This window comes from Poecilia reticulata, chromosome 8, assembly GCF_904066995.2.
Source record: "Poecilia reticulata chromosome 8, P_reticulata-male-v2, whole genome shotgun sequence".
Taxonomy (NCBI): Eukaryota; Metazoa; Chordata; class Actinopteri; order Cyprinodontiformes; family Poeciliidae; genus Poecilia; species Poecilia reticulata.
In genome coordinates, this window is record NC_088837.1 from 11,148,313 (window position 1) to 11,160,111 (window position 11,799).

The 11,799-nt window shown below is 35.9% G+C and overlaps 1 protein-coding gene across 2 annotated transcripts; it reads left to right on the forward strand.

Moving 5' to 3' along the window:
- Positions 1-7,182: 7,182 nt before the first annotated feature.
- LOC145552520 (uncharacterized) lies at positions 7,183-11,509 on the forward strand. Of its 2 annotated transcripts, XR_014088593.1 has the most exons (4): positions 7,183-7,814; positions 10,289-10,567; positions 10,699-10,725; positions 10,810-11,508. XR_014088593.1 is itself a non-coding variant. In XM_081609878.1 (3 exons), the coding sequence occupies exons 1-3, from the start codon at positions 10,258-10,260 to the stop codon at positions 10,917-10,919; spliced, it is 447 nt and encodes a 148-aa protein (XP_081466004.1). In that variant the 5' UTR covers positions 9,957-10,257; the 3' UTR covers positions 10,920-11,509. The 2 variants fall into 2 exon arrangements, 1 of the variants encoding a protein (XP_081466004.1); XM_081609878.1 differs by lacking the exon at positions 7,183-7,814 and having other exon boundaries at positions 9,957-10,567; positions 10,810-11,509.
- Positions 11,510-11,799: the final 290 nt, after the last annotated feature.

The window sequence follows — 11,799 nt, forward strand, 5'->3', positions numbered from 1 at the left end:
TATAGGACTGGCTTAGGTTGTAACATCTAACCTGCATTTTCAGAGCAATGCTTAAAATATGGACATCATTATAAATTAGTGTTAGATCAAATAAAAGCAGATGTTCTGGTTAATCCTGAATCCAGAGCTTTTGTTGAGGACTCCTTCTGATCTCAGATGAGATCAAATATAAGTTAAGTTGACTAACATCAAAAAAACTTATTAACATAGCAGAAAACAATTCACATCACATTTAAATACTACACTAGTGAAGCCGTGTGGAAGAAGATGGTCAGGTGCAGTGGTGACTCCTGAAGGGAGGAGCTGAAACAGGACTTGAGAAACACTTTGACCACTAATTGACTTTGTAAAACACATCATTCCTCCGCAGAGCAACAAGGACGTTTCTCTCTGTGTCAGTTTTAAAAGCAGCACAGTGTGATATTTACATATTTACAGTTTCCAATCAACACTAGAGTTACTCAATCCTCGTGATTCTCTGATGCAAATCTCTAGTCTGTGGTGTATTTCTGTCCTGCTGAGGAGTCTCGCAGATCTACTTTGAGTGAAGCATCAGAGCTCACATCATCAAGATGAGGAGATTCACTCTTCTGCTGCTTTCTGTCACACTGCATTGTATGTTCTCATGCATACTTCAGGTTTATCTCATATATATCCCCTTTTCTGAATACTTTTAGATCTTCTTTTTCTCCTCTTTCATTGGAACAGGTTGCAGTGGTCAGAATATGGAGTCCATACCTTCCAGTCCAGTAGTGAAGAGACCTGGAGAAAGTCTCAGTCTCTCCTGCAGAGGATCTGGGTTCAGCTTTGGCTGCTGTGTTATGATCTGGGTCAGAGAAACTGCAGGGAAACCATTAGAACTGCTAGGCAGCGGGTTCTCTAATCCGAGTAGGAACAGCTATGCCAGCAGTGTGAGAGGATGTGTTGAAATAAGCAGAGAAGACAGCAACAGCTTGGTGTACCTGCGCCTGTCCAACCTAAAACCAGAGGATTCTGCAGTTTATTACTGTGCCAGAGTCAGCAAAGTGGTTCATGAAGTGGAGAGGCTGTACAAAAACCCACCAGGGTGGCCATAGAAGCTGTAAATGGGAAATGACATAAACAATTTCACAGAGACACACAGAATGTGAACACATTGACAGCAACAGCTGTTTGGTTTGGGAAATCCTGTTTTTCAGTGTTTTATGAACAGGTGTTTTATCATACAAATTCATAAGATGAAATACAACTACAGCATCTGAAGTATACAATGAAGTACCTAAATTTTAAAAATAAAAATAAATGTTTTTCTTCGATAAAGAAATATATTCTGAAAATTTAGCATTTTAAATTTTCCTTTTCTTTAATTGAAACAGTACGTAAGCTTTTAAGCTGCCGGAGCTTTGAAATAAACTTAAAGCAGCAGTGCTTTTTAAGTACAACCTCCATCAAAATACAAAACCTTTTAAAATGAGAATCGTTTTGTGTCTGGTGATACAAAATGATGTTACTCTGACAGATTACAACTTCTTAAAAATATATAAAATGGCTCTTTCTATCTCTCGGTCTTCTCATTCTGCTTCTTCTATAAAACACTGAGAAATGTTACTGTGTTACTATAACAACCTTTCTCATTTAAAGGTTATAACAACTTTCATCAGTCTGTCAAAAAAAGTGATCCAGGGAGTGGTACTACTGCCAATCTCCATCAGTCAATTAGCGACAAACTGCATCAAACACACGGCCAACATTCAGGGCAATTTAGAGTTTCCAATTATCGCAACATTCATGTTTGTAAGATGTGAGAAGAACCTGGATAATGACAGTGAGAAGAAAAAAACACCACATACAAAGGACCTGGTGAGGAGTGGAAATGCAAATTCAGCAGTTTTCTCCATCATTCAGCTATAAAGACCTCCTCACACTGTGTCCTTTACCACAGATCATGTTCCGACTAATTCTGCTGCCGCTGCTTCTGAGTGTACAGGTTTGCTAAACCACTTGATGTTATTTTGCACAACTGATTTTTCAGAAATGTGTTTTTTTTTCAACAGGTGTGAGGTGTGAGCAGCTAACACAGCCACCATCCGTAGTTTTGCAGCAAGGCCAGCAGCTATCCATTGGCTGCCAGGTCTCTTATTCTGTGGGTAGCCATCACACTCACTGGATCAGGCAACGACCGGGAAAAGGGCTGGAGTGGATCGGAGGAGCTCGTGTTGGATATGCAACATACCAGAAAGAATCTCTAAAGAACAAGTTCAGTTTCAGCTTGGAGTCTTCCAGCAACACAGTGACTCTGAGCGGCCTGAATATGCAGCCTGATGATACTGCTGTGTACTACTGTGCCAGACAGTCACAGTGATATAAAACATTAGTGCAGCTGTACAAAAACCCCACAAAGCCTGAGCACATTGTGAAGCCAGGAGAGGGAGGGATTCTCAACATACTTGTAATTTCAAGAGCTTTTGAGAAACGCTGTCCTCTAAATGTGCTCAGTAAAGATTGAGAAATGTATCAAGTTCTTGTTTTATAACTGGAAATCACTGAAATACATATTATGGACTGAAAGCAAAATCATGTTAATGATGTCAAGCATAAAAGGGAACAATAAAAATGCTACCAAACAAGGCCGATTCATTGAATTAATTATTTGCTTGATGACTGGGATTTTTTTTCAACTTATTTTATCAATATGATGTCACTGAACGACAAATAAAAATGTCTGAGTACTTTGAAGAAAAAAGAAAGAAATGTCCAAATTAAATCACAGTGATACCAACTACATTTTAATCAAGTTAATGAAAATACAAATACAAAGTGGTTTTGTTGCAGTCAGACCCAATTAAAAAAGAAAGCACTGAATTACTGAAAAAATTATCCCTGTACTCTGCAATCCCCCTTTACTAGAAGATCTTCAAAACCTGAGAGAACAGAGACCACAGACACTCCCTCTGACGGATGTGATGCAAATCTGCAGTCTGGTCAGGGTATTTCTGCTCACTCACTCGTCTACTGTGTGAGGAACATCAGAGGATTATTCTCTAACTTCAGGATGATGAATTCTCTCAGTCTTGTGTTGTTTGTTGTCTTCCTTCCCTGTAAGATGTCTTGCTTTTATGAGCTGTGCAGTTCTTTGATAATTTATAGTTGTCATTAGTAACAGAAAACATTTTTTCTTTTCTATTTAGGTTTTACAGGTCAGAGTATGGAGTCCATTCCTTCCAGTCATGTGGTGAAAAAGCCTGGAGAGACTCTGAATCTCTCCTGCAGAGGATCTGGATTCTCATTTGATTGCTGCAGCATGCACTGGATCAGACAACCTGCAAGAAAAGGACTGCAGTGGATGGGACGTGTATACAGTCATGGGAGGACAACAGAGTATTCTAGCAGTTTTCAAAATAGAATAGAAATCACCAGAGATAACAGCAACAGTTTGGTATATCTGACATTTCCCAACCTAAAGCCAGAAGACTGTGCAGTTTATTACTGTGCCAAACAACGCACAGTGTTAAAAGTAGGTGGAGAGGCTGAACAAAAACCTCACTGAAAACATTCTTAGGCTGACCTTATGGTGGCAGTGTTGGCTAAGAGCAGTATATTGGTAAATCAGAAGCTGATTCCATTAGTTTGTCCGATATTAATTCATTTTCCAACTTAACCTTTCTGTACCACAGATACTCCCTATCAGGAACATGCTTGAACACAGTGCATTATTACTGTATAGAAAGTTATATAAATACTAATGGATTATGTCAAACAAATAATTAAAACATTGTTTTGCACATAATCAATGCAAAATGTCAGACATTTATTATCAACTCCATGAAGAAATGGTTCCCCAACCGTTTTCATGCCCATCTCAGTCTCAAGAGCTGAACCTTACAGAAATTAGAGATAAATGATTAGGAGAAGAATCAGGACAATCTGTGATTGTGCAAAGAACGGTCTAAAAATAGATCTAATTTTAAAAGTGAGATTAATGTTTCATATTCTTTTGTCCTCATGTCATTGCTCCTTTCACAGTTTGCAAAATATTCATCACTCAGTATTAACACACTAGGTACAGGTCAGCAATACAGTTTTGCATCAAAATGTTTAATAATGTTTGAGAATATATATGCAAATTCATCTATAATGAGTTTCATTCGTCCCTTGAGGTGGAGTCAATGCAAATGTCTTTCCTCTCCAACCTACTTATCCTGCTGCTGGAAGCAGAGCAAAGAACAGAGCACAGTCTGGTTAAAATGATGATTTGTAAGACAGGACTTCTGTTTTTAACCTTTTACCTGGCAGGTAAAAGTTTACTCTGCTTTTGAGCTGAAAAAAATATCTCTGTTAACAGTCAGACAAGCTGAATAAGCATGCTATGTTTATGTTAACAGGTGTTGGTGGTCAGACTCTGACTGAATCTGAACCAGTGGTTAAAAGGCCAGGAGAATCCCACAAGTTGACCTGTACAGCCTCTGGTTTCACTTTTGGAGACTATTGGATGAATTGGGTCAGACAAGCACCTGGGAAAGGATTGGAATGGGTTGCAGCTATCAGTTATTGGGCTGGAAGTGACAAAGGCTACTCTCAGTCTGCTCGAGACCGGTTCACCATCTCCAGAGACAATAACAAAAAGCAGGTGTTTCTGCAGATGAACAGCCTGAAAACTGAAGATTCAGCTGTTTATTACTGCGCTCGAGCTGCACAGTGATCAAAGTTGGTTTGGTAGCTGTACAAAAACATGCAGCAACAAGTTGATAAACCTCAAGCCTAAATTTGCTGTTATGAAAAAAATGTCTCTCCTCTCCATGAATTAATAAACATCTGTCAAAACTGAAAGGCATCTTTTAAATTACAAATGCAAGGAAGTATGTACAAGACAAAAAAAGAGACAGAAAAACAACAAACAAAAAAATAAATGTTTGCCCTTAAATTTTGGACAACATATGGATATAAATAAAAATTGTTTTGTACATTCACTTCCTTTCTCGAATCAGCTGGGCTAATCTTTAAGAGTAAACGCCCACCTCAGTCCAACAGAGTTAATGTAAGCCATCAGAAATAACTTGGCTGTTTGTTTTACCCTCCCTCTCATGCAAATCAGCAAACTTCTTATAGTCCATCCGTTCCCTGACTGTTCTCACTTCATTTTCAGCATCAGAAACTTCCAGCTTCAAGATAATGAATTTGCTCACTTTTGTGTTACTTTTTCTCTCTCTGTCATGTAAGGCATTTTCCTTCTTCACTTTATTTCATCTTTATATAGCTTCAGCTTTAAATAAGGTAATAAATGCATAATACTTTGACATTCTCTTTTTTCTTAATTAGGTTGCAGAGGTGAGAGCATGGAGTCCATTCCTTCCAGTCCAGTGGTTAAAAAGCCTGGAGAGACTTTGAGTTTGTCCTGCAGAGGATCTGGGTTCACATTTGGCTCCCATGGCATGAACTGGGTCAAACAGTCTGCAGGAAAACCACTTGAATGGATGGGATATATCTATACACATGGACGTAACACCGATTATTCCAGCAGTTTTCAAGGTAGAATAGAGATCACCAGAGACAACAGCAACAGCATGGTGTCTCTGAGACTGTCCAATCTAAGCCCAGAGGATTCTGCAGTGTATTACTGTGCCAGAAGAGCACAGTGATCAAAGTGGGTGGAGAACCTGAGCAAAAACTCCACATGTACAGTTTTCACATGGACCACCAGGTGGCAGTAAGAGGAATAGTGCTGACTAAGAGGAACGTTATTGATACACAGAATGAGTCACTCAGACCAGATATACAACTATGTCTACATATATTCACCCTATAAGGGAAATGAAGAGGGAACAAATAAACGGATATTTATAGTGGTAGTAGAAGCTAGAGAGAGAACATGCAAACTCCATGCAGAAAGAACCTTGCTGATTATTATTGAGAATTTGCAAAACACTGAAATTGACTTTTACAGCCTCTGGATTTACATTCCAGGACCACAGAATGCACAAGCTGGGTTCTCCAGGGACAACAACAAGCACAAGATCTACCTGTTAATCAAAAGTTTAAAAACTGAAGATTAAGTCCAAATGGAGCATTTGAAAATACCACTTTTGTTAAAAAAATATTGGAACAATAAGCGCTTTGGGATTCTTCCAGCTTCAATGCTCATTGTAGCACTGAGTCAGTTTAATACAACTGCAGAATCTGACATGAGCTTATTTGAAGAAGCATCCTTATTGAAGCTTCTTGACACCATCATTAAAGAAATGTAAAGAAATTACTAAACAATTTCTTTACAGCCTGGTCCCAGAATATAACTCTCTTAGTTTACTTCATTCATTTCCAGACACACTCAGGATTCTCCCACTCCATTCCTAATCTTCCCTTTATCTGCTTAACATTCCATCCAGACCCATTATCAACCTCTAAAGTTGGCATGCTGAACTTCACATGCTTTTGCAACTTACACCATAACATAAATGATCATTATTTGGTTGTTTAGAAAAGATATAATAAAAACTATCAAAAGCTGCTAAAAAATAGAATGTATGTGACTGAGGGAGAAACGTTATTCAAAGGCTACCTGTGGAGTATGTAGGAAATCAATTGTAACTCAGTGGTTAAGATAAATGCCAGCTGGGTCAGACTGGACAGGACGGGTATTAAGCAGTTAAGTCATTGGCTGACTTACTCATCCCTCGTACATACATAAGCATGCACACAAGGTACTTTTGGTGCACATTGTTCTAGTTTATAGTGCAAACATCTTTGAAATAAGACAAAGTCAACTTACAACTAACATTTCAGCAAGAAATGGATTAATGACTTGTTTTAAGCCAAAAAGTCATTAATATTGACCTTAATATTAATCAAATTTACTGCACAGTGGTGCAGCTGGTTGCTCTGTTGCCTTGCAGCAATCAGTTCCTGTCTACATGGAGTTTGGATGTTCTTCCTGTGCATATGGGAGTCCTCTCTGGGTGCTCCAACTTCCTCCCAGTCCAAAAACAAGACTGTCTCTCTCTAAATTGTCCTTAGGAGTTGATGTGTGCATGTATGGTTGTACACAGCCTTTCGTCCGATCACCGGTTGACATAGGCACCAGGCCTCTGATGACCCAGATAATGGTTGAACAACTTTACACAAAAATCTTCAGAGAAACATGAAGCTAGAACCCTAATGTTTACCATATTTCTGTGCCTTTACTTAGCATATCAATTAGTCTGAAAAATAATCAGAAAACTAATAAAACAATTCTGTCTAGCTTTGCTCAAAATAATATATTCTAAACAGCCTTTGTGAACTCATGAATATAATAGAATGATATTTATGATTGTAAATCTAATATCTGTAGTTTTGTTGAATATTGTTAATTTGCATTTTTCCCTGTGGTTCAAGTTTTTGTCAGAGGGTTTGTCACTGTGATGGGCTGGGGGGCACAGAGATATGCACCAATACAAAAACCTGGACTCAAAACTCTGAGATTAATCTGCTTAAAAAACAGAGAAAAAGACAATAAATCACCTATTTATAATTTATGCATAAAGTAAGACAATTCTTTGATAGTTTTAATTTGCTAATTTACTTAGACTATCATACTGTTTAATACAACACAGATATTACATCTGACCTTATAATATTCTCAACATACAAATCAAACTAAACTCAAAGTTTATTCTAAACGTTTCATACAAATCTGAAAGGCCTTATTTCATTTAAAGGATCAATGTGCATTTTTCTGACTAGGTGAATTATTACAATATATTTCTGTTGCTTCGTGTTTTTGTTGAGGGAGTCCATTGAGATGTAGCACTGTGATGCTCTCGATGTCTGGGGTAAAGGAACCAGAGTTACTATTGAAGCAGGTAAGGTCATTTTAAAATATGATTATTTATCTCTTTTTGGTTTTGATTGTGTTTTCTTATTCCCCTTTGTGTTTGATTTCAGGCAGATTGTGGAAAGAAATGTGTGGTATATTGGCATTTTATCTTGCTTCTAGAAGAGTACATAAAAAGCGTATCGTGACAGTATTATTTACTTAATTTGCTAAATAAACGCTATGTCATCTTTTTTTTTTAAATAAAATAAATATAGGATTGAAACTTGCAAATCTTGACAGTGAAAGTAAAAAAATAAAGTCTAATTGTGTTGTTGTTGGTGAGATAGGTTTATTGTGTGTGTTCTATGAATTAAATGAACAACAATTAATATAGGATTTCCCAGCAGCTTATCACGTCATAACTGAGTTTTACTTAATGCATTTATGCTCTACTGAGATTAAAAAAAAAAAAAAAAGCGAAAACATTATTTCATTTTTAAATAACTGTTCAAGAAGCAAAACAGTTGTAACATAGAATCATCTGCAAGGAACATCAAGGTGCAAGTTTCCCGTTTTATTTTAAAAGAAGAAGTTGTTTCCTGAATGTTATCCGTTGTGTCTATTTATTTGTGTTGCATTTTATTCTTATCAACAGGTATTTTTTAAAGAATTTAAGTGTCAATTTACTGAAAAAAAAATTGTTAAAAAAGTGATTTGTTTATGTTTTTAACACTTAAAGAAAAAAAACGGGTGAAAAAACGGGAAAAAAAATCTTTCTTTTTTGTCGTGTTTATTTTGAAGTTTAAAAAAATCGAGCAGTTCTATGGATAATATCATGGGACAGCAATTTTAGACTCCAATAAAACACGCAACGACACATTCTCCTGTTTAATCTTTTATTGAATGAGTCGGCCATCTCATTGTTTGTTTTTATATAATTCGTTTGGTCCGCTCATGTTTTCTGTAATTGTGCGGCCATAAACACTGTTCGTTTGTAACATAACTTTAAGCTGAATATTATGACATTTTTGTAATCGCTACAACTCACGTCGTTTTATAAGAGATTATTCCTCTGGTTCTCCGTGGTTTTTAGATAGATTGAAATAATAGAAAAAATATTTAGAAAACAAATACATTAAAAAAAAATCCTGCTCATCTATACCAGATTTCTTTACTTCTGTCCAAGGCGTGAAGTGACATGCGGATCTTCCCACAATAAAATAAATGATCTTTTCTCTCTTGTCATTAGATGTCTTCGTACTTTACACTAAAATTCCGCTGGATAAATACGCGTAGAGTGGAGAGATCCAAATGCGTCCGAGTAGAAACACCGAAGAGCTCGGAATCCTCCAGTTTCTCCCCGTGGTTCTGGTCCCACCTGCAAAGACGGAGCCATTTTCAGAAAGTTCTCAGTTTGAAAGCCGCTCTCGCTGATCGAAATCCCGCAGAAAGCATTTTAAATTGAACTTGAAGTCAAAACCAAACTGTGCCATGAACGCAAAAGCTCCATTAACTCGGAAATAGTTTTATATAATCCAGTCTTTTTTTGTGTTTCGGACATGAGGACAATGCAAAGGATCCTTGAAAAACTCGTCAGTTATCAATATCGACAGGTTGAACACGTTTATTAGATTGAAGACGTGCTTAGAAGTAGATAAAGTGTTTACATCTCATCATGTAAAAAAAAACTTTCCAGCACAGGAACATTTTCCGTGTTTTAACAGTTTTAGCAAACATGTCATCTTAAAATATCCAGAAACGTCTACAATACACATAACAAAAACAAATAGAAATTCTTGCCATTATTATTGGAGTTTTTTTAAATGTCTGTAAATTCAAATTCAAAACAAAAACACCATTATCCAGTGCTAACTTAAAAATACAACTTCCTAGCAAATAGTATGCATATTTTAAGAAAGAAATTGGTTTTACAGTCCCGCAAAGGGGAAATCGAGGTGAAGCAGCAGAGTCAGGTTTTAAGGTGTTAAAACATATCAAAAACCTAATTAACAATATCATCATAAACAACAACAACAACAACAATAATAATAATAATAATAATAATAATAATAATAATAATAATAATAATAATAATAATAATAATAATAATAATAATGTACAAACAAACAGAAAATAATGTGTTATCAAAAATAAAAATATTAGACGTGCAATCCATTTGAAATGTAAGTTTAAAATGTTTCTTAAATTGTTAAACTTTTGTTGACAAAAATAAGCTGATTAATCAGTTGCGTCTGGCAGTATGAAGTGAGATGAAAGTGTGTGTACAAAAACAAAGTATTTCTGAAACACTTAAGAAATTCAATGGTGAAATGCACAGAAAGTAAGAGAATTTTTGAAGACTTTTTATGTTATTTTTTGTTTTTTAAACAAAGAAACAATTATATGAACATTTTAGATTTAAGAAAATGAAAATTTCATCTTGCTAGATGAACTTCAGTTCTTATTTTCTGTTATATCTGATTCATTAAATGATTATTTTCTTTTTCTTTGTTGGAACAGTTGATTCCCCTCAGACTCCGTCCCTGTTCGTCCTCAGTCCTCTGTCAAATCCTGACTCCCCCCTGAAGTCAGCAGACGAGCTCGGTCCAAACGTCTGTCTGGCCACAGATTTCCGTCCAAAGGGGGGAGACGTGGTTCTGAATCAGAAAGAGGGTCCAGTCAACGTGAGCACTGATGATGCTGTTCTGTCAAAGGACAACACCTACAACTTTGCTGTATTCAGTAATGAAACCATTTACTCCTGTGGGATGAACGGGACCTTCGGCAACAATGAAGCTGGTACTAAACTAAGTTTTTCCTGCAGAATTTGAAAATATCCATTTCTGAAAAATGTTTACCTGATTAAATTATCTCTCTGTCAGAGTTTTCATGATGTTTGTGTGACTGATGTTCTTTCTGTCTCTAAACAGATGATGAATGTGGCAGCATTTATCCAGGTCAGTCTGATCTCTTCCTGTCTCAGTTTGGTTCCATCGCTGCTGTTTGTGTTCAAGTCTGAATTCTGTTTCTCTGTCGTCCAGAAAAAGCCAAGCTGAACTTTTACCTGCTGCTGATGAACGGAGTCCGAGTGGTGTTCACCAAAGCTCTGGCCTTCAGCACCGTCCTCACCATCAGAGGCCTGATCTTCTGAAACTCACAGATATTTTTAAAAGCAGAAATTACGTTGTTATTTTAATAAGGAAAGGGAACAATAAAAACTATTAAATATTCAGTTTGCTTTGTTTTTAAAATAAGAAAATAAACATTGTGAAATGCACAGATTTTATAATTTTATAGAAATAAATAAGTATGTTAATTTTCCATTAATTGAAAAATAAAATTGTAAAACGTGAATTTGAAATCAACTGCCATCTCTTTTGGTCACTATAAAATGTCTTATATTTCAAATTTTGATAGCAGTTTTGCTATATTGGTGTAGGTTAAAATTTTAGATGAAACAGTTTTTTGTTTTGATTTATAGTTTGGTAATTGAGGTGCTGCAGGAAAACATGTCCTTACAGGCTTCTTCATTTCTGTGTTTAAGACCTGAACTGAAATTATTCTCAGTACATTTTCCAGTTATTGCATAATATACATGTTGTTCTATGTTTTTTTTTAACTGTCAAAAAGTCTAACTATTATTTTTATAACTCATGTATTGTTGTTGAATAAGTAAAATCTTTGTTGTCATGTTCAGAAAATAATAAATAAAAAAACAAGCAGATGTCATTGGGTGTTTATTGTTTCACTTCAACTTTATTTCTTCTCATGTTGCAAAAATGGCATATAATTATAAATGTATAACTTATATTTATATAAATTAGTGACGTTACAAAACCTCTGGGGATATAAGTCGATCTCACACATGAATGCAGACGTCTTTGCATTAAATGAAATGTAAAGAGATTGGTTAAAAACAGGAAGTACATAAAACCAGTGATATACACAACATTAAAAAGTTACTAAGCTGAGTAAACAAAACACATTCTTATAATTATCAAACAATAGAAACAGTAGAAAAGTTAATCTTT